Below are 24,329 nucleotides of genomic sequence, written 5' to 3'. Positions count from 1 at the left end.
CGCATACACCTTAAGAACTCAAAATGGCAGGCAGGCAAGCTCAGAAGTCCGAAGTTGGCTGTAAAACGGCTTTTCCCCCCCTCCAATTTATACAGCTTCTTGACAAAAAAAGGTAAATCATCTACACAGTCACATAATCCCATTATATTCAGAGCCTGGATTACAGTCCCCTCTTCTCTGATGTCTAAAGTGTTTTATGACTGCTAAAGCAATCTGTACTTCAAGATGACATTTTACCCTCATCTGTCTAAGTGAATTTACTGTGATAGCCAAATAAAGTCTTTCTGCCTCTTCTCATGGACACTATGTAGGGAATTCTACCAGAAGCGTGGGGGACGGGGGGGAAGCTTTGGGGAAAATTTACCTTATCTGATGACCTGATTAAGAGACCATAATAATCAATCTGGGCTGGCAAAATCTCTTCACTGCTACAACCTTTCCGGACTAGACCTTAATGACAAGGTCCTGTCAACCGTACAAAGGCAGGAGCAGAATTTTCCTTCCAACCTTTGCCTGTCCCATCTACCCAACAGGTGCCTGCACTTCAATGGTTAAGTGATTCCTGCACCTATACAATAAGCCACTTTGGAATTCTTCAGGTTAAAAGATAAAAGTTTTGTTACAAAAGTAAAATAAAGTTGTTTTCAATCCATTCAGTCGATCATTATCTCCTGGCCTAACCTCAAGACACAGTAGCTTCTTACACAACACAAGCTTCCATTATAAAAGCCTATTTTGATCATCTAACTTTGACTTGGAAAATGGGCTGAGTCCAGGGGTGAAAGTAACTTACCAGTACACTGGGGCCAAGCTCTGGCCCCTGGAATGGGGGGGCCAGGGCCAGTCTCAGCCCACCCTGTAAGATAAGTACCCCATCCCCTTCTCCTCCTCCCTCCCCCCCCCGGCCACACAGCTATGTCGCTAGAAGTCAGGCAATGTAGCCACTGTTTGTCGGCACTTTTGCGGACAAAATACTTCCACCCCCAACAAGAGGTATTCGCATTGTTGACAGGAGAGCGCTCCTGCAGACAATGCACTGTTCACACTGACACTTGCCCCAGCAAAACTTTTGACTTTCGGGGGGAGGGGACAGGTGGGTTAGCACCTTTGAACAACAAAAAGTTGTGTCACTCAACTGCAAGTGTAGATGTAGCCTAAGTCTCTTTATTTTCCCTCAGTTTGCCTCTGGCACTAAATTTGTTGCTCCTCCCTATAACTTGTTTTAGAGGGAATAAAGTGCTAATTCAGATTTGTAGCTACAGCGAAGCTATTGGTGGGGATAATCCAAACAAGTCCCATAGCAAGTGACACTTCCCCTACTCTTTACATTATCTCCTTTGATAAAAACACCAGTATTTGTTTTAATCAACATATTCATTCTTTACGATTCTGGAACTCATTGGCATGGAGCTGCTACAGGGTCCAGTCATGCACAACCGTGTCATACATTTATTCAAGAACTGACTGGTTTTGACTGGATGGTTGAAGTGGAAGCCATTTGGGATATTTCATTAGCTGCAAATTTTTCAAGTCAAAGAAAGCAAAGAACAGATCTCATCCTTGTGTCTTCTTTATGGGGATGAAAATCCACATTAGTATCCTTGTTTCGTATTATTGCCCTATATAAAGTGGTAACTATATAACTCTGCCTACTGATAAAAGCAGTGATAAGAATATATTAACATAAAACCCTTTCTCTCAAATTATTGGGAGAAAAGAGGTCAAAGAACTACTGAGAAATCTTTGCTCACAAAAGATCTAGAAAGATAGGTCATGGGGCAGTTTAAAAAAAGAAAAAAGAAACCTACAGTTCACATGGAATTCATTAACATTATGCTTCCAAACTTCTAAACCCATTTCCTTTAATATTTCATGACTAAATAAGCACATTTCTCAACTGTTGATCCAGGCAAACAAAGTCTGAAGCTTAGCTGTTCTTAGCTTTAATTGTGTCCACACCCTCATCCTCCCTCTGAAAGAAAAAGAAAAGAAAAGAAAAGAAAAAAAGACGGTATAAAGATGTGTGAGAGGCCTGTCCAGCATTCTTGTGAAGGGGAAGGCACTGCCATGTGCAACGGAAGTTGGGAGGGACATCAGAGTTCAGTTCTCCTCCTCAGGTCATAAGAAAGTAGACATGGCAGGCACTGTATTGAACCTAGGGGAATAAAAGAGATTTCACTCAACTATGAAGTGGCCTCCTCTAGCTAACTAATGACTGGTCTCCAAAGGGAGACATGTCTAGCCCACCTCAGCTCCAAGGAAAAACCACCACTTCTTTTTTTATATATATAAACACACACACACAGAGTATGAGACTTTGGAGAGGATAGAGGGGAATAAAAAGAATACTGGATAGGATCTTGAGGGATCCCAACCTTCTTATTAGGAGCAAGGAGGATAGAAAAGAAAAATCACATGTAATAAGAAACAGACTATAAATGTAACTAGTTTTCCAACCTTTACTCTATGTGAACAAGAGTAAATCTCAGCAGCAGTTATGACACTTGAGCAGCTGGAGAGGGAAGCGGGGGCGGGCGGGGAACTAAAAGAGGCTGTGTTTATACTATGGGCACTACAGCAGCACAGCTACGACACCACATCTGTGCTGCTGTCGCATCCGTAACATCGATGTTTCCTACGGCAACAGGAGGATTTTTCATTGCTGTAGTTAATCCCCCATCCCAAATGGCAGTTGGTAGGTCCAGGCGTTAGGTCTGCATAACTTTGGTTCTCAGGGGCGTCAAATTTTTACACTACTGAGCACCGTAATTATGTTGATCTAACTTAAGAACGGTCAGACCAAGTCAGACCAAAGGTCCATCTAGTCCCGTATCCAGTCTTCCAACAGTGGCCAGTGCCGGGTGCCCGAGAGGGAATGAACAGAACAGGTAAGCATCAAGTGATCCATTCCCTGTCACCCATTCCCAGCTTATGGCAAACAGAGGCTAGGGACACCATCCCTGCCCATCCTGGCTAATAGCTATTGATGGACCTATCCTCCATGAATTTAGGATCTAGTTCTTTTTTGAACCCTGTTATAGTCCTAGCCTTCACAACATCCTTTGGCAAGGAGTTCCACAGGTTGACTGTGTATTGTGTGCAAGAGAACCTTGCCACTTTTTAGCTACCTGCCATTACATGATCTCAAATGAAAAAAACATTCCCCATTCAATTACTGTTTCTCATCAGATCCTACCTGTATTTTATCATCTTTCATCCTCTCCTCCTCATTAGGACAGAGGGAATCTCTTTTTATAGATCCTCCCCTACGGGATGTCTGAACCATGTGCTCCTCCGCACCTGTCAGCTTTCCCCCAGCCCTTAGTTTAAAAACTGCTCTAACTTTTAAGCGTAGACCAAGACAGACTATATGTTCCATGATCCCAATTCTGTTCAGCTTTCACAATTGTTACCAGCACAGCTCATCTTCATGGGAGGAAAGGGAACCTACTCCAGGCACCCCAAGCAGCAGAAGACAAGCCTAGCAGCTACAGTGGAAGTCAGAAACTCTGAAAAGGTAGATGCAAGTGTAGCAAAGAAGGGCTGGAGGCACCCACAATGATCTACAGCAGCCGCTGGTCACAGTTTTCTTTAAAACTAAATTTCTTTTCCCATAGCCCAATCATTTGTACCTGGCTAATTAGGAAACAACTGTTTTCTTGCTGAAAGTTAATGAAGCATTTGAACTTGTATAAGATGCACTGACTTCAAAGAAGAGCAGGTGGGGGGGGGGGAGAAATTCACTAGTAGCTGCTGTCACACTAGTTCATCATAAAAATTGCCATTATGCACTCTTATTCCCCCTTCCCTCTGCTCAATTATGGAAACCCTGGTTGTGATTCTAGAATTAAGGTGGAGCTGACTTTTGCATTTCAAACAGGGATTCAACCACTGTTATTTTTCAAGATTACAGTGCATCCTCCTCAAAATTACAGTACTCTCTTTTTTAGGACAGAATCAATTTTCTAAGAATTTATAAGTGAATCCATTAGTTAGTTTAGGAGTTAGAATGAATTAGAAATGGCGCCTCTAAGAAATTTATTACCTTGCATCAGGCCATTCTTTCGTCCAAAATGATCTTAATAAAATAATGCAAACTTGAGAAAAGGAAGGAGAAAAAAAAAAAAAAAACTTTGAAGCATTTACTGGAACACTAACCTCAAATGAGATACCCAACCACTGATCAGGAGGAAGAAACTTAAGCAGTCTTGGCATCCTGCTGGATTCCTCACTGCTCCTGGACACAAAAACAGTAGCAGAATGGAACATTTTCCTACTATCTTCATGAGCCCAGAGAGCACATCCCTTCTTCTCCAACCAGGTCCTTGGCACTGTGATAGTCTAGCCTTCATTACTGACCAGGCTAGACAGCTGCAGTTCCTTCTATCCAGGGCTGAAGACAGACTCTCACATCACTCAGTAGCTGATTTATTGAGCATCAAAGGCCAGAGAGAATACCATCACTCCTGTGCTCTGTGACTCCTGATTCATTCACCGATTAAATTTAAAGTTTTGCTACTAATCTACAATGCTTTGAATGGGCTACAACCAGGCTATATGAGTATTTAGTTCCTGGAAAGTTGGGGTGAAAATTTACCCCACACTAGCTTGCCGGGGACCGACCGTCCAAGTTGACCCTGCTAACGTGCATTAACAGTTTGTTAATGTGCTTTGATCTAGTCCTCCTTGAAATAAAAACTAGAGCAAAGCACATTAACAAACTGTATTCACAGGGTTCACACAGACAGTCCTCAGCAGACACACCGCAGTTTGCCATGGATTAAAGGCATGGCTACACTAGAGTGTTTATTTAACTATTCCCCCAACAGCATAAATGCCAGTGTGGACAGTGCTATGTGAGTATAACTTATGCCAGGGGAGGTGGAGGGGGTGATTTATTCACACCCCTGAGCAACACAAATAATGCCAATATAAGATGTATTGTAGACGTACCCTAAATGTTCACGTATACAACCCTGAAGAGACCACTTATCAATCCCCAATCAAACAAGTTGGGGACACTCTAAAAGGACACTATAGCTAAGCCCCATATAAAAATTCCTGAGCACAGGTGCAACAGTCAAAGCAGGAGAAATCTGAACATGTAATGCCGTCCCAGAAGCCACCAGACAAACCCAGACAGTTTTCAGAGTTAACTGCAAGTTCCATCTCTTCAGGACAGCTTTTTCCCAGCAAAGGGCCTTCCCCCACTACTGAAATCTGTTTCCATGGAGTCCTGAGAGGAAAAGAGCAACAGCACATATTTCTGAAAAGTCAAGACAGAGTTGGGGCTCCCTTTGTGAGTGATTTATGCTAACCCTAGTTGTTGCTCAATGCCAGGTTATATCAGATAGATGTCTCAGAAGAAATTAAGAAAAAGGGTGGACCTGTTGTGGCATTTAAATACCATTTCACCCAGACTCATTTTACATTAAACAAAAACATAGCTATGTAAAAGCTGTTAGAGACCAGAGATGCGCATGCTACTCCCAATATGCACTTCTCTAACTGCTCAAATAAATTCATCTAAGCAGTACTTTCCTTTGTGCATCCAAAACTGTTTGCTTTTCATTTTCTTCCTATTAAATACCATCCAAAATATTTAGAATGTTATCCAGGACAACACTTTTTCCTTCTCAGTAATTTGTGACATAATATTTGAGGGGCATATTCCTTCTAATTCCCTCCCTTGACACTTCAAATGGAGTGGAGGAGGAGGAGGGAACCACACATACATTTGATTTAAAACAAAACAAGCCAGTACAGAGAAATTAACAAAAACTATTTGTTAAATGGATTGTGAAAATTTTTCAAAGTATTTTGTTCCAAGACTCAAAACCTCACATTTCTCCCAAGCTAACTGCATAAGCCAGCATCTGCCCTTAACTGTATGTATGCCTGTCCAATTCCACATCCTTCTTAACTGAATTACTTTGTTCCACCTCCACCAGGTTTTGTATCACTAGCAAATTTTTAAGGCCACAAGGAACCACTTAGACTACCTAGTCTAACTTCCTGCACAACACAGGCCATAACTTCTGAGTGATTAGACCAAATTGTCACATGTTCCTTCTCAATAGCCCATGGAAAAAATATTTTCTTCAACTATATACATCCTAAATACCAATCCACATGTGTTACTCAGTCACAATTTCTTTCCCTCACAAGTACCCAAAAAATTTTAAATATACAAGGCACTACTTTGTCCGCATAAATATGCCACATTCTATCAACACAATATGCATGCCAATCAGCAGTTTTCCCACAGCTCTTCCTCAGGTAACAAGACAAATTTCAACCCTCTCCAACGTGAAAGAAAACCTAAAGCACAATAGGTATATTGCTTAATTTTCAGAGGTGCTCGGCACCTGCTCCAATCTATGAAGTCATAGATACAGGAGTTGGCAGAACCTCTGAAATCAGGCAAATGTGCTAAATGGGATGAAGGTGTTAGTCAGCAAGAATATTACTGTAGTGGTTTGGAGCAGAGTTATGAACCAGGACCTCATTGTACCAAGCGCTGTACAACACAGAACAAAAAAGACAGACTATACGGTTTTGGGAGCAGAGACTGAGCATAAGACAAGAGATGGACAGACAGATAGGGGAGTACAAGGAAACAATGAGACAATACTGGTCAGCATAACAAACAGTGATCTCAGCAAATCAGCAGCCTTGACGTTATCAAGTTTTTTTGTACGCATAACAAAGGGATTTTTAAGGAAGGATTTATATTTTAAAATCCTAATAAATAAATAATAATAAATAATAAGGGGGTAGAGGTGTAAAGCTTTTTCTAGACTGTACAGTGAATACTTTTTAATGCCATCACTACTCTAGACTATGCGATGCCCTTTCACTTAACAGCTCCTCTTATGCTACTGAGGCCCACATTCAAAATTGTTCAGCCAAATCAGAAAGGAGGAGTATATTGTGCAGGAGTACTCTGAACCTCACACTAATAGGATTTCTGGACACTAGAGGAAACTGCAGCTACAGTACACTTTCTGTAGATAGTCTTCTGTCATGATTTCCAGTTTTGGAATATCCTTTTCTAGGTACAGTGAGTTAGATTCTCAAACCTGCTCTGTTCCCTCTGTATTGCACAGGCAAGGAAAAGGGAGCAGAAATTGCCCGTAGCCAGCTGAGGATATCCACACTTCTTCTCCAGCGTGTGGGAGGCCCCACAAGCACAGAACTGGCTCTGACACCTTCTACTTTGCAGCCTCTATCTCAGGAGTGGGGAGAGATGTGCTGCAGGAGGGACCAGAGTTCAACTGGAGCCCCTTAGCTTCTCTAACCTGGGAGGGGAGGGGGCACCCCTGGGGACAGTAATCAGCTCCCCAGGAGCCCCCTCATTTTGCCAAGCCCAGCAGATGCACAAGGTAACTGACCCTCTCCTCTGCCCCATACTTTATTGCTTTGCGTAATCTGTTTGGCATTTCCTCATTTTGGCTTGGTTTGTTTCCTTCCCCACCCCCCAAACATTAGCTACGCTTCTGTATAAGCCTTCCTCAAGTCCAAGTCAGTTATGCATGACTTCCTCAGGTCAATTTTCTCATTACTTTATCCAATCACTGTATCAGATTTCTTGACCGTCCCTTAAAAATAACTCAGACATGTCCTAAACAAATCGCAGTTTTCACATTCACAGATTCCAAGGCCAGAAGGGACCATCATGATCTAGTCTTCCCCAAAATAATTCCTAGAGCAGATCTTTTCAAAAAACTGCCAATCTCTATTTAAAAATTGTTAGTAATGAAGAATCCGCCTTGACCCTTCATAAATTGTTCCAATGGTTCATTATTCGCACTGTCAAAAATTGACCTCTTATTTTGAGTCTGAATGTGTCTAGGTTCAACTTTCAGCCATCAGATCATGTTATACCTTCCCCTTAAAAAACAGTATGCAAAGTGTTTTTTAAGTGTTCCTTTATTCTGTCTCCATTCAGAGTTTCCACTGCCTCTACAGCTGTTCCGCCTTGTATTGAGCTGTGACAGTACGTTTCCCGGGCCGAAGAAGAGCTCTGCGTAAGTCTGAAAGCTCGTCTCTCTATCCCCAACAGAAGTTAGTCCAGTAAAAGATATTACCTCACCCACCCGTCTCTTTAATATCCTGGGACCAACACAGCTACAACTACACTGCATTTGGCAGCTGCTGGAATTTATAAAACTGCAGTTTCTTGACTAATCCCATGGTCTTGGCTAATGGAAATGATTCCACACAATTTTCTCTCTAGTCCCCAGAGGTTTATTTATCTATCTGCCCAGTAACTTTTGCAGTTACTTTTAAAATTCCCTCCCTTCACTTGGAATAAAATAATCACTTTCTGAAATGCTAGTTCATTGTGTATCCATTCTTAATTCCAGAAATTTAATAGAGAAAACCAGACTCCTGATATGCGCTGACCATGAAGTTATCCTTTCATCAACGTAAGTCCACCAAAGGAAACCACAGCCCCTGGCTGCCAAAAAAAAAAAAAAAACCACTACACACAACACACCTTAGTCATAGTTTAGATTGTTGTTTTATGCCAGCTGCAGTAAGTGCAACTCTCCCCTACACCAAGCTGGGAGCATTTCAGTACGCAGGAGGAGGAACAGCTGCTCTCTTCGGACTTTTGAATTTCCATCAAGGGAGGGTTACTCTCCATCACAATGAAGGCAGAATAACGTATTCAGAACATGCATAATATATACATCTACAAATATTTCACAGCAGAGCATCTGTATCAGCTGGAGGATAGAAAGATGGTCACAGTCAATTTGTTCTCCCTCTGTTCCCCACCCCCCAAACACACTGAATTATAATTTTCCCAGGCTCTTTGCCAGTCCTCCAAAACCAAAAGTGTTAGTTAAAACATTGCCTTGCTCTTCCCTTTTCATAGAGGTGTGACACATTGTGCCTGGTATAATCAAGAGTGTTTACTCTACTAGGAGGAGTTTTCAGTGAGAGGAAAGGTAAGTAATTTTATGAAAGATGCCAGTAGTGACATAGCTAAGCCTTGCTAAATGGCTTTAGTATATACTAGTACAGTACGACAATCTTTAAGAACATTATATGTAGGATAGAGAGAATTAATATGTTTCCACATTTGATTAGACTCATCCCCGCCCTGCTCTCAAACTTGTGAATGCTAAAATCTTCCCCAAAAGAGAGTGTGTTAGTTAGGGGGGTAGGGTTGACAAAGAATGTCAGTGGTCTGTCCAGGCATGTTACCTATACTTGTGTTTTCACTTTCCTTTGAATCGGTCTGTCATAAATATGGGAAATATGTTTGCTTAAAATCTATTACTTATACGATTCCAGGAAATAAAGAAGCTAGATATGAAGATTCACGGCTCGCAAAAACAGTGGTAAAGACACTGTAGCCATTAAAAGCAGAAGGAGATGTGAAAATACATGAGACCTGCAATTATATTGATGGGAACCAAAAATAGGTTAAGAATTTGAGGAAGAGGGACCCTCCCTGTCCCCACCTCAAACTTCTCAGTGGTTGCAATTCTAGTGCAATATACAGTGAAGCTTGTTTGGTTTTTGTCTCTCCATCACAGCACTCCTGCATGGGAGTGCAATTTGTTAATGCACTGACCGCTATTTATTTGTATTACCATAATGCCAGTCATAGACCAGGATATCCAGTACCCACGACCCTTCCACTCATTTCAGCCAGGCAATCAAGTCAGGTTTGGAAGTAGGAAATTCTGCTCAGAGAGGTGAAATCAAACCAGATTTCTGTACAACACACAGAACAAAAAGATTGTAAGCTCCTTTGGGAAGGGACAGTCTAAATATAAGGCAAATCACAACAGACTGATACAGGGGAGTAACAAAATAATGAGATATTAGTGACAGGTCATGACAGCTACCAAAACAGGTTGTTCCATACAACAAAGGCTAAATGCAATATTTTACCATTTATATAGTATCTTTCAACCTGAAAGATTCATATACATATACTAAACAACTGAAATACACCCTGTCTACAGTAGAGTGTGGAAATCATCCAGTATTCTGCATAAGGACAAGGGGTAAGGAGATTTTGGCCGAAAACACACTGATAGAACCCAATCCTATAACAAGACTCAAATGTCTATTTTTAAAAATGAGGAACGACAGTAAAAATTTTGTTGTGCAACAATCGGATATTGTACTGAAAGGGGAGAAATAGCCTTGTGGAGTCCTTGGGGGTAGAGATAAGGTAGCAGCAGCATTTAAGGGACATTGATCAACTCTAACGGACCAATTTTTAAAAAGTTCCAGGTTTCTGATCAAGCACTATTTGAAAATTCCTTTAAAATAACAAAACTATTGCTGCTCCCCTGTTTATGTTTATAAGGTCTGTTTCAGTTAGCCATTTTCTCCCTAGCTAAATAACTATACACAAAGTGAATACGTACACAAAAAAAGAGAAGCATCTGCTAACTTAAGTTTTAGCAATCTCAGGGGTTACTGAAATAGTAATGCCTGTAAAATTTTCTGATGTGATTTTCAAATTCACAAGGCCCCATTAATTTGCTATAGACCCACAGTTTGAATTTAAACCACCAAAAAAAATTTAAGCAATCAGAAGCCCCAGTGAGAAAAGGCCTCATCCAAAGCCCATTTGAAATCAATGGGAGTCTGTTGACTTCAGTCACCTTCGGATTCAGGCCAATCCCTTCTAGTTCAAATTCTTTTATTAATGTTTAACAAGTTTCTGATTGCTACAGTGGTACATATGTGCAAATGCTCAAAGTGATACCATAACCAGCTGGTTTCCTCTACATCAGTCAGTCAGTCAATAGCTGCTTCACCTGGCAATTTTTGCACTTTAAAAAAAGATAGATATCTAGATACAGAATTAGGACATGTGTTGCACACAGTATATTCAACAGTCACTGTTTTATGGGCCAACATCCAAGAACTATGGAATGAACATGTCTCCTTCTCAAAGCATGTCCCAGGGCAGGGAGATCTCTTAGCAAAACAGCCGTTGACCATCTAAATATCCTCACGAAGCAGTCATACTTCTCTTCAAACAACAGCGTCAACTCCCAAAAGTGATCCTCACCAAAGAGCTCTCAAAATAAAAGTACAATTTTTAGATCAGTTCTTCCAAGACCCTGTCAACCACAATTAAAAATGAAAGCTAGATCAGGAGAATTAAGCTCCTACCAATCTACTCTTGTACCTTAAAATGCACCTGAGGCACTCAGTAATATTCCAGAAATGTTTTGCCTGTCTGTCTTACTGTTTAATTATATACACATTACTGTTCAAACTATCATGACAGATTTCAAGTGCGGGTTTTTCCTCAGTGTTACATAATTAATCACAGAAAAAATCTGTTCTTTAAAAAAAAAAAAAAACCACACTGATTACAGCACTGTTCCCGACCCACCACACACAATAAAGCAAGCATCCCCTGCTTTCCTTCTTGAAAGCTTCTGTTTGAAAACCAAACACAAATGCACAGATTTCTCCAAAAGGATCTTCTTTTTAAAAAAAAAAAAAAAAGCTACATTCTAGATTACATATAAAAATTGTTTGTGTTATGGAAAACATCCATTAAAATGATTTTTGTTTTAAGGAATAATACAGACATATGTAAAGTTTGAGCTATGCCCATTTAATGTCTCCAGATGCCTGGAATACCCTTTATAAAATGGTAAATATTTTACTTAAAAACACAATATAACCATTCAATTGACAGATATGCTATCATTTTTCAAGAAAAAAAACAAACACACACACCCCACACAACTAATATTTGCACACTAAGGACTGTTCTACAGTACATGGTTATTTCTTTGAATTAGCCAAGTTAATTCAAAATAAAACTGATTCCGTCCACACGACCAAACAGTTTTTCGATTTACAGGGCTCTTTAATCCAGTTTCTGTACTCCACCTCAGCAAGTGGAGTAGCGGTAAAAATCAAGATTGCAGTTCCGGATTACAGGTACTGTGGATGCAATTTGACGTTACTGGCCTCCGGGAGCTATCCCAGAATGCTCATTTGTGACTGCTCTGGACAACACTGTCAACTCCAATGCACTAGCCAGGTAGGCAGTAAAAGCCCCGGGAACTTTTGAATTTAATTTCCTGTTTGGTCACCGTGGCGAGCTCATCAGCACAGGCGACCATGCAGAGTCCACCATCACAAGAGACCACACAGTCCCGGATTCGCAGACAAGCGCCAGCATGGTCCAAACAGGAGGTACTGGATGTCATTGCATGTTGGGGAGATGAATCGGTTATAGCAGAACTACATTCCAAAAAACCACCCACACACGCAAATACGTACACTAAAGTCTCCAGGGCCATGACGGAAAGAGGCTACTCCAGGGGCACAGAGCAGTGTCGTACAAAAGTCAAGGAGCTCAGGCAAGTGTACCAAAAAGCCAAGGAGGCGAACGGGCGCTCTGGGTCACAGCCCCATACATACAGCTTCTACCGTGAGCTGCGTGCAATAATAGTGGGTGACGACACCACTACCCCACCACTGTCTGCAGACACCTGCAACGGGGGAGTTGCACGGAGCGAGGAGGATGAGTTATTGGAGGACGAAGAGGACGACAGTGCACAGGTGGCAAGTGGGGAATGTGTTTTCCCCCCCAACCAGGAACTATTCTTAACGCTGGAGCCAATAGCCTCCCCCGACTCACAAGGCGGGCTCCCGGACCATGACCCTGGAGAAGGCACTTCTGGTGAGAGAGAGCCTGATAGGAGCCATGCAGTGTGGGGAAACCCAGCTGTGCTGGGCTGTTCACGTTTAGTTTAAAGGGCTCATCCCTGCTCAGAGCCTCAGAGCCACACGGTGGGTGCGGGGGTTGTGTGAAGCAATCATCCCAGAGAGCCCGCAGGCCCTCTTTATATGGCAAGCCCACCAGGCATTGCTTGCTGTGGGAAAGGGGGCGCGGCAGTTTGAAAGCATTGAAATGAATGCGGAAGCAGCAGAACCCCGCATGCCCCTAGGGCTTACCATGGTTGCCTGCAAGCTGAATTCCGTTGCCCTGCCGCCCGTGATGGCTTACTCACACCAAAGGGGCAGGCACTTCAGTATGAAGCAAAATGGGACCTTGTACAGAAAGTACCCAGCACACATTCTATAAATTGCCTGTTGCACTGAGAAAGTGTCCTCTTCGTTCTCTAAAATGTATCTTTTAAAATACTACCCTCCCTTTTCCTCCTCCCACAGGTGCAAATGTTTCAACGCCCCTATCTACTCCGTCCCAGAGGCTGGTCCAGATTAGAAGGCGGAAAAAAACGAACTGAGGACGACATGTTTGCTGAGCTCATGCAGTCCTCCAGCAATGATAGGGTCCAGCTGAATGTGTGGAGGCAAACAACTGCGGAGTCCCATAAAGCGTTCAATGAACGCAAAGAGAGGAGGGACGCGCACGATGAGAGCAGGCAAGATGCTATGCTCAAGCTCATGGGGGAGCAAACTGACATGCTCTGCTGTATGGTGGATCCAATGAAGGAAAGGCAGCAAGACCACGGACTGCCACTGCAACCCCTGTGTAACTGCCCTCCCTCCTCCCCAACTTCCACAGCGTCCTCACCCAGACGTTCAAGAACACAGGGGTGGGAAAGAAGGCTATGGGGACCCACACACTCAATCCCAGAGGATTACACAAGCACCAGAAGGCTGACATATCCTACATTTTGATTTGGTTTCCGGACTTGTCCTTCCCTTCCCCTCAACCCCCCTAACCGAATCTCCCCCCGCTTCCCCGGTCTATTTCTCATTTCTCTCAATGTGTTGTGCAAGAAATAATAAAGAACTGTTTTTAAACCATTGTGACTTTTTTTTTTTTTTTTAACCACACACGGAGCGGATAATTTCAAGAGAAACAAACAACTGTCACACCATACCCTGCCAGTCATGAAACTGGCTTTCAAAGCTTCTCTGATGCACAGTGCACCCTGCTACGCTCTTCTAATGGCTCTGTTGTCTGGCTGTGCAAAACTGGCCGCCAGGCAAGTTGCCTCAACCTCTCACCCCACCATAAATGTCTCCCCTTTACTCTCACAGATATTGTGGAGCATACAACAAGCAGCAATTACAATTGGAATATTGGTTGTGCTGAGATCTAACCGAGTCAGTAAACTGCGCCAGCGCGCTTTCAAACATCTAAACACACATTCTACCACCATTCTGCACTTGCTCAACCTGTAGTTCCTCCTTACTACTGTCCACGGTGCCTGTGTACAGCTTCATGAGCCATGGCATTAAGGGGTAGGCTGGGTCCCCGAGGATAACTATAGGCATTTCAACATCCCCAACAGTAATTTTATGGTCTGGAAAATAAGTCCCTTCCTGCAGCTGTTCAAACAGACCAGAGTTCCTGAAGATGCGAGTGTCATGCACCTTTCCCAGCCATCCCACGTTGATGTCGATGAAAGGTCCCTTGTGATCCACCAGTGCTTGCAGCACCATGGAAGAGTACCCCTTGCAGTTTACGTACTGGCCGCAGCAGTGTGCCAGGGCCAAGATAGACGGAACACATATCCCTATCGCCCCACCACAGTTAGGGAACCCCAGTACATTAGCGCCATCCACAGTGGTCTGCACATTTTCCATAGTCACTAACCTTTATAGCAGCTGGTCAATGATTGCATGGGCTACTTGCAGCACAGCAGCCCCCACAGTAGATTTGCCCACTCCAAACCGATTCGCGACTGACCGGTAGCTGTTGGGCATTGCACACTTCCACAGGGCTATGGCCACTCGCTTCTCAACCGTGAGGGCTGCTCTCATTTTGGTGTCTTTGTGCTTCAGGGCAGGGGACAGCAAGTCATGAAGTTCCACGAAAGTGGCCCTACGCATATGAAAGTTTCGCAGCCACTGGGAATCATCCCATATCTGCAACGCTATGTGGTCCCACCAGTCTGTGCTGGTTTCCCAGGCCCAGAATCAGCGTTCCACAGCATGAACCTGGCTCAACGCCACCATGATCTCTCAATCACCACATGCCGTGCTTCTAGGAACATCTGTGTCCTTGTCCTCATCAGTATCGTAATCGCACGGTCATCGCTTCCTCACCTGGTTTTGCAAGTATTGCACGTACTGCTGGTTAATGCACGAGGTATTTACAATGGTGAAAACTGCAGTGGAGACCTGAATGGGCTCCATGCTTGCCGCGCTATGGTGCCTGCAGGGTAATCTTAGAAAAAGGGTGTGAAACGTATGAGAGCAGAGTGGCAGCGGAAGAGGTGCTGTTCAAGTTCACAAGTGTCAAACAGAGGTGGGAAATGGTTGTCTTCGGTAGCTTTCAAGGAGGCAGGAGCCCAGGGCAGACAACATGGAGAGGCTCAGTAGCGCAGCAAGAGTGGGAGAGCAGAGTTGGCAGCAGAAGCTGTGCTGCTCGGTTCACGATGGCTGAGCAGAGTTGGCAGCAGAAGCAGTTGACGAGGAAAAGAAAGTAGATATTATAGAGATTACATAGGAAGACGAGAGGAAATGTGAGGTGGATTCATAGTAGCAGGAGAGCAGTGGTGCACCATACTGCACCGTCTGCTGAAAGCAGTATGGCATCTGCACGCCAAAAAGGCACGAAATGATGGTCTGCCATAGCTTTCACGGAGGGAGGAGCGACTGAGACACACCCAGAAACACCCACGAGACTGTTTTTGCCCAATCATGCACTGGGAGCTTATCCCAGAATTCCAATGGGTGGCAGGGACTGCAGATTAGCTACCCATAGTGCACCGCTCTGACATTCGATGCTAGCCTCAGTACTGTGGATGCACGCCGCCCAATTCATGCGCTTAGTGGGGACACAAAGACCAAATGTATAAAAATTGCTTCCAAAAATTCCAATAGAATAATTTCAAAATAATTTCATACTGTAGATGTACCCTAAGAAGAGAGGTTAACAGTAAATACAGTTCTTCTGCAAACCTTGGGTTGGCTTCCATGTAGTTGCCAGCGTTAAAATAGTTATTTCTCAATATAGTTTTGGTCACAATCATATGTTATTCTAAACATACAATAGATTTAAAAAAAATAAAATCCATTATGCAAAACAGCTTTAATACACTATCTAATCAGAGTATGTGCCTATATTTGTCTAGTCTATGTAGACTCTCTCCCAAAATTTGATTATAACTAATAAATCCTAATCAGACATACTTTAAAAAAAAAACCACAACACCTCACACCCTCAAAAGATTCCTCTTTAGTATTATGCTTTACAAGAAAGGTTACTGAATGAAACCAAATGTGTTTATGATTAGTCAAACAAACTAGGGTATTCTCAAGCATTTATGACTTGCACTTCTGTGGCCTTTGTATCACTGTCTTAGAATATGCTTTCTTACTGAACAAGACAGTATTGGTAATGCATTCAATAATGTGTTTAAAGCCATTTATGTACTGGGTAGGTCTTACTAATCCAAAAATATGATGTACCACCCTCACAATCTGAACGTACAAGAATTCCCATGCACAGTGAATTTAATCTTTGAATGACAGAACTAGATCTTGAACTAAAACTTTTCTATAAACGTTAATATTTTTCCAAATATTCTTATGATACAGTTTCGCAGACACTAAGGTTTTATTTTTAAAAGGTAGGCATATAAAAAGATCCATCCCCCTGCAAATTGGTTATGAAACTGTGTAACCCAGGATTCTTTTTCTTTGTGTAAACAACGTTTTTAAATTGTTCCATCTTATTTTTTAGTACTTAGTTTTTTGTACTTTTATGGCAAATACATATCATATGGTATTTCTACAGATTATTCATTCTTCCCATCCTCCAACTGTATAGTGCACTTATTTTTCTAAGTTTTTCTTTAAAATTGTATATTTAAAGTAAGTTCTAGTTCATTTTTAATTCCGTAATATTGAGAAATAACAGAAGACAAATGCACTGCTACGCATGCGACATATCCTAGCAGATCTGTAAGGCCTGACATATTTTAATAAATTATCATGAGTAAACACCATTTTAGCTCAAATAGCTATTTCTATAATTTTCTATGCATTCATACGATCTGCTTCGGAATTTTCCAAAGCCAGCTAATTAAAGCAGCAAATCTTACAAAGATTGGTCATGTACTCAGTTTGATTGTTTTCTGAGGATTATATTATCCACTCACAGGCAGCGAAAACTTTTTGCTGGTCTGCATTCTTTCCTTGCTGCCCCCTTTTTGAAATACTGGACATTCCACTGAACACAAGTTACTATTTCACGGCTAAATTTTGCTCCCTAAATTATTAAAATAATCCAGGCATCTTAAACATCTTGTCTGGCAGCTTTGTTTAGTTAGAAAAAGAACAAAAACAATGAATGGGAGAAAAGTTGGAAAAAAGTTTAACTTTTTGAACCTCAGGGTCTATGGTCATTTATTATTGTCTGGCCCTTACCCATTGTGTGATTCCCCCAACGCTTTTCCACAACAGTGAAAATGTAAATTGATAAAAATGCTTTAAAGTACACACTGATATTTGTCAAAATTATAAAAAATAGAAAGATTGAATTCTGCCAATCCTACTTATAAGTGGCACTATATATTACCCTCCCACAGAGGACTCAAAGTAGCTGCTTTTTTAAAATGCCTATTAAAAAAAAACCTGCACTACAGTAATGAGACATTTTAAACAAATATTCTGAAAATTTAAATTGACTTATAAAGAAAATTCTGACAAGCAGCTGTTTTCTTGCTTCCACTATTAATGAAAAGTTGTGCATGCATACTTACATCTCTAATCTCTATCTTGTCCCATCCCATATCCTCCCAAAAATATATTTGTGAAGTCAGCTGTTACAAATAATTAGGGAGCATTTTATGAGAAGTGAATTATTTTACAGTAATATTTTTGTTGAACTTTGACCATTTGTATCTCTATCATGAACAGCAACCCAAACTGAAAATACAAATGATAAATGGAACACTGGGTTCTTTCCCATTAAAGTGCCAACATGAATATCGCTTTAACTTAGCATTTTTCTTTTTTCAGTGGGTAAGAGGAGGGGAAAAGTATGCAAAATATATATTTTAAACCTGGCAATTAGCCTTTACTTTGTTGCTGTCTATACTTGGATAGATTATGTCCCTCTCATTAAAAAAAAAAAAATCACTCCTACAGGCTTAGTTAGAGGGGCTGGTTCAGATCTCAGCTATGTAGTGTAATAATTAACTTTAAAATGTGTAGCGATGCATGCTGCATATCTGAGAGCCAAATTTAGTCCTTAGGGGTTTTGAAAACAGGATTTAAAAAAAAAAAATCCCATTTTTCATTTAGGCTAAAGTTGAATTAAGTCACTTCTGATTTTAGTATAAACAGATCTTAAATATATAATTAATTTATGAGATGAGAGAAGTAAAAAGGCCTACTGTAGATAGGTGTAGGTCCATATCAGAACGGAAATTACAGCACATTCTATTTATACAGAGGACTCATGAAATACAGCAATGATTCCGCAAAATGCCTGCAAAAATTACAGTATTTGTTAAAAGAAAAGGAGGACTTGGGGCACCGTAGAGACTAAAAAATTTATTTGAGCATAAGCTTTCGTGAGCTACACAAAACACACACAAAAAAACAGGTGCTCACCAACCCAGACTCCTTGGCTTATAGTAGACATTTCCAACCAGGTCAAATATAGTCCAGAATTTGGAAAATATCTGAATGAAACCACAAATATTGTTTCACAAACTGCACTTCCAGAAGTTAAGAAAAATTTTCTACACTCTGAACTTGTGCACTACGAAGAAAAAAAAAGTGGAGATTCCTAAAACTAAGCTGTTTTCACCAAAGGCCTGATGCAAAGACATCTGAAATCAATTAAAAGATTGCCATTGATTTCAATGGCCTTTGGATCTGGTCCCAAATTTATATCCTACTTAATTTGATAGATAGATGGAGATAAATAACCTGATTATACTAATTGCATATACATAATTTTGAGTCTGATCTATCTGCATTTGCACTAGGACACAAATATATTTTGTAATTACGAAGCCATTTTGTTACTATTCATAAATAATTGGAAAAGTTCCAGTTTGTTACATTGTGGATATCAAATCGTCTGCCTTTAGGAGAGAAAAAGATAGCCTTTAGGATAAAACACTGAATTAGGGATTGGAGCGTATTCAGTTTTTGGTTCTGCAAAAAGATTTCCTGGGTGCCCTTAAACAAGTCATTTCACCTTTCTGTGCCACCAATCTGTAGAACAGGGTAATAATAGTTCCCTACTTCATAAACATATTTTAAGAATAACTTCATTAATGTCTGTGAAGCACTCACATACAAAAGTGATAGGAACTACAAAAGGACCCATAAGCAGAACATTTAAAAATAGTTCTGAAAAGAACATTAGCCAGAAACTGGTTTCTTTGACACAAATGGTTTTGGTGCAAGACACACCTGTGGTGCTAAAGTGAGACAACAGCAGCAGATCAAAAAAAGTAGATTAATTTTTACAGAGTACTATTAAACATGTAAAGCACCTTACAGTGTTGCAACCCTGTAATAGCCATTCTCCCCAGCTTGAAATAAACACAGAAGCAGCCGCCAAAACTTGGTTGCATAAGCGCACTTATTTAAACACATGCTTATTTACAAAAGCAGAGGTAATTATAATGCAGGAGGTGGAGCTTAAATAAAAAGATTTGGTTACCAATGTAGAGATATCCAATTATTTTTATACATACACACACACACACATTTCAGTTGTATCAATAAACTCCAGTTAGAATCAGTGCCTCCGTGTGCTAGACGCTACACAAACATACAGAAAGACAAAAAAAGTCGCAGGAACTTAAGAACAGGCCCTACTGGGTCAGACCAAAGCTCCATCTAGCCCAGTATTCTATCTTCCGACAGTGGCTAATGCCTGGTGCCCCACAGAGAATGAACAGAACAGGTAATCACCAAGTGATCCATCCCCAGTGGCCAGTTCCCAGCTTCTGGCAAACAGAGACTAGGAACTTGTCAATTAAACAGTTTGTCTCACATTATGTGATGCATTTTCATAATCAATGGTCTATAAAGAAAGAGATATACAATTTTGCTTTTCTGCAACCTACCAGATCTGGACTTAATGATATCACTGAATTCATTGTGTCCTCCACCAGGTCCTTCCTCTTGATCTGAAACCGTGGCCATTCTTGTACAGCCTTGAAGTTCTTCGCTGGTATACTCTAAACCCTTCCAAAAACAGTTCCTATGTACAGGACTGGTTTACCATTAATACCTAAAATATAGAAGGAAAAAAGTAGTTAAAAATTGATCATTCCATATATTAAACCAGAAATTATTATTAAACTCTATACAGGTGAACAATGGTATATGCTTGACATTCATACATGTTTTCAGTGTATATCAAATGTTATAAATATCACGGTCATTAAAAAGTTCTGTTCCTCTTCCAATTAAAGAACATTTTAACATAACAAACAAAGATTCAAATTTATTTTCTACTCCGAGTACAAGTCAGAAAGAAAAAACACAGCCAAGGAAACTGCTTAATGTTAGTCTACTGGGAAGTGCAAAACATACAAGTGAAATGAAAGTGAAGTCATTACACTTTAAATTTACTTGGGACATCAAAGACAGACTTTGGGGCAAAGATCAAGAATTATGAAGCTTGTCATAATTGGACTATCAACATTGTATACCTAACTTTTAAAATCTTAGGTATTTGGAAATCAGTTCCACATTTCTTCCAATGCAACACTAATCAAACCACTATTAAGAACATTACCCTCACCACTTGCTAGTCCCGCTCCACAAAACAGAAAAACTCAGACGAGCTGGATTAACCCTTACTGGTGTGCAAATTATAAAGGAAGCAGTTTGCCCTCTACCCCAGAGCCTGGATAGGTTCCCAAACTTTATATAAATATTCCTCACCAAGTTATATAGGGGGTTCAGTTACTTGTCTCCTACGGAGTTTAGACACATAACATAAAAGAAGAACGTGATTTTTTCTTCTTAAATCACATCTCTTTCCCCACCCCCGACACACACACACACAAACGTGTTTTCATCTAAATGACACCTGCAGAGAGCGAGAGGAGAAGAGAGAAAGAAGTAGCCTCAAGATGCTATGTGCTGAGAAACAATTTTAACACATTGGGTGGGAGGAGAGGAAAGTGACCAAACAAGAGATCAGATCACTGGAGCAACAACAATGCGGGCTGCAAGTGGGATTCGGCTGGCACACGACCACCTGCCCCCTCCCCGCCCCCGAGTGACCCGGAGCAACCTTTACACCTACGGTCCCAAGCTGTATCTTCCCCCACGGTCGGCGCTAGAGCGGCCACAGCCCGCAGGGCCCCTGAGCCGCGAGGGGCCAAACCCCCTTGGGTCCAGGCGTCGCCCTGGCCCTGCCTCGGGACCTGCTGCCAACCCCACAGGCCGTTACCAGCAGCGGGCACCATGCTATGGGCATTGCTCTTCCCACGCGCGCCCCAGCCCCGCTGCGAGGGGTGGGAACGGCACCTGCAGCTCCGAGCGAGCCGCCCGCGGCCCCACACGCAGGGTGTGAGCCCTGGCTCCCCTCCAAGGGTCTGGCTGTCGTTACCCCACCCCCACCCCCCATTCGTGCCGGGGGCTCTCTCCACCCGCGCACCCGGGGCTGGGCGGCTGTCGGCTCCCCACGCCGGGAGAGAGGAATCAAGTCCCGCAGGGGGAGTGCTCGGCCAGGACCCCTCCGGAGCTGGGCACAACACCCCCATCCCCTTCCTCGCGGAGGCGCCGGCGTCCCGCCCCCGGGCTAGCGCTCTCTCACTCACCTCCTGCACGCCGCGCCCAGCCCCCGCTGCACCCCACGCCCGGGGCCAGGGAGCTCGGGCTCGGCGTGAAGCACCCCGGGCTGCAGCTCCTCTCCCCTTCGCCCGGCCGGGCTTCCCACCGCCGGGGCCGGGACAAGCGGCAGCGGGTGCAAAACAAAACAACCAAAAAAATTTTTAAAAAAAGCTGTTCCAGCTGAAGAATTCCTGCTTCGCCTTCCCACCCCCGAACCGCCTCCTCCGCCCTCTCGCCGCGTCCCTCGGCAGTAGGAAGCGGCTCCAGCTGCCCCCTTTGCAGACGGGCTCTCAGCAACTTTTTGTACAAGCTGCTGCTGTGGCCCCCGGGGTTTCCCCTTTGTTTGTAGGTGAGACACGACGGCGCTGAGGCTCCGGGCAGGGCTGGCGCTCACCGCGCGCGCCTGCTTCCCTCCGAGCAAGCGAGCAAGAGGTGGCGGGACAGGCAGCGCCCGGGCTGCGAGTGCTCCCAGCTGCTGCTGCGCCTGGAACTTTGTTTGTTCCCAGCTCCCCTCTCCCCGCCCTCCGGCTAGAGCAGTGGCGGCGGCGGCTGCTGCAAGCTGGCGATGGGAAAGTGGCGTGGCAGCGTCATGTGACCGCCTGCCCTGGCAATCAGCCCTCGGAGATCCTCGGCACGGGGCGCCAGACCCAGCTCCCCAGCCCAGCCTCTGCTTGCCCTCCTTTTTGGGGCGGTCGCTCTCCCCCTGCGGAGTGGGTGAAGGTTAGAGGCCGTGTTTGCAACTGACTCCAATGAAGTGAGCTGTAGCTCTCGAAAGCTTATGCTCAAATAAATTGGTTAGTCTCTAAGGTGCCACAAGTACTCCTTTTCTTTTTGCGGATACAGACTAACACGGCTGTTACTCTGAAACCTGCATATTCAGAGACGCCCATCCAAACCACACATTTGCATGTACAAATGAGATAATGACAGGTTTCAGAGTAACAGCTGTGTTAGTCTGTATTCTCAAAAAGAAAAGGAGTACTTGTGGCACCTTAGAGACTAACCAATTTATTTGAGCATAAGCTTTCCTGAGCTACAGCTCACTTCATTGGATGCATACTGTGGAAAGTGTAGAACATCTTTTTATACACACAAAGCATGAAAAAAATCTCTCCTCACCCCACTCTCCTGCTGGTAATAGCTTATCTAAAGTGATCACTCTCCTTACAATAAGAAAAGGAGTACTTATGGCACCTTAGAGACTAACCAATTTATTTGAGCATGAGCTTTCGTGAGCTACAGGAAGTGAGCTGTAGCTCACGAAAGCTCATGCTCAAATAAATTGGTTAGTCTCTAAGGTGCCACAAGTACTCCTTTTCTTTTTGCGAATACAGACTAACACGGCTGTTACTCTGAAACCTCTCCTTACAATGTGTATGATAATCAAGGTGGGCCATTTCTAGCATAAATCCAGGGTTTAACAAGAACGTCTGGGGAGGATAGGAAAAAACAAGGGGAAATAGGTTACCTTGCATAATGACTTAGCCACTCCCAGTCTCTATTCAAGCCTAAATTAATTGTATCCAATTTGCAGATGAATTCCAATTCAGCAGTCTGTCGCTGGAGTCTGGATTTGAAGTTTTTTGTTGTAATATCGCAATTTTCATGTCTGTAATCGCGTGACCAGAGAGATTGAAGTGTTCTCCGACTGGTTTATGAATGTTATAATTCTTGACATCTGATTTGTGTCCATTTATTCTTTTACGTAGAGACTGTCCAGTTTGACCAATGTACATGGCAGAGGGGCATTGCTGGCACGTGATGGCATATATCACATTGGTGGATGTGCAGGTGAATGAGCCTCTGATAGTGTGGCTGATGTTATTAGGCCCTGTGATGGTGTCCCCTGAATAGATATGTGGACACAGTTTGCAACTGGCTTTGTTGCAAGGATAGGTTCCCTGGGTTAGTGGTTCTGTTGTGTGGTATGTGGTTGCAGGTGAGTATTTGCTTCAGGTTGGGGGACTGTCTGTAGGCAAGGACTGGCCTGTCTCCCAAGATTTGTGAGAATGTTAGGTCATCCTTCAGGATAGGTCCTTAGGATAGATCCTTAATAATGCGTTGGAGGGGTTTTAGTTGGGGGCTGAAGGTAACAGCTAGTGGTGTTCTGTTATTTTCTTTGCTAGGCCTGTCCTGTAGTAGGTGACTTCTGGGAACTCTTCTGGCTCTATCAATCTGTTTCTTCACTTCCACAGGTGGGTATTGTAGTTGTAAGAATGCTTGATAGAGATCTTGTAGGTGTTTGTCTCTGTCTGAGGGGTTGGAGCAAATGCGGTTGTATCGCAGAGCTTGGCTGTAGACAATGGATCGTGTGGTGTGGTCAGGGTGAAAGCTGGAGGCATGTAGGTAGCAATAGTGGTCAGTAGGTTTCCGATATAGGGTAGTGTTTATGTGACCATCGTTTATTAGCACTGTAGTGTCCAGGAAGTGGATCTCTTGTGTGGACTGGACCAGGCTGAGGTTGATGATGGGATGGAAATTGTTGAAATCATGGTGGAATTCCTCAAGGGCTTCTTTTCCATGGGTCCAGATGATGACGATGTCATCAATATAGCACAAGTAGAGTAGGGGCGTTAGGG

General features: G+C 42.8%; 1 protein-coding gene across 2 annotated transcripts in view; it reads right to left on the bottom strand.

Moving 5' to 3' along the window:
• The window catches only part of UTRN (utrophin), a 583,727-nt gene extending 561,492 nt beyond the window's left edge, over nt 1–22,235 (bottom strand). For both annotated transcript variants that reach the window (XM_084623224.1, XM_084623225.1), the window contains exons 1-2: nt 21,738–22,235; nt 20,028–20,194 (exon numbers count right to left, since the gene is read on the bottom strand). In XM_084623224.1, coding sequence (XP_084479350.1) covers nt 20,028–20,106 — 79 coding nt within the window. In that variant the 5' untranslated portion in view covers nt 20,107–20,194; nt 21,738–22,235. The remainder of the gene's footprint in view (nt 1–20,027; nt 20,195–21,737) is intronic.
• Between the last annotated feature and the right edge of the window lie 2,094 nt (nt 22,236–24,329).

This window comes from Lepidochelys olivacea (assembly GCF_965140295.1).
Source record: "Lepidochelys olivacea isolate rLepOli2 genome assembly, chromosome: 3".
Lineage (NCBI taxonomy): Eukaryota > Metazoa > Chordata > Testudines > Cheloniidae > Lepidochelys > Lepidochelys olivacea.
This window is presented reverse-complemented; position numbering and strand designations above follow the sequence as displayed.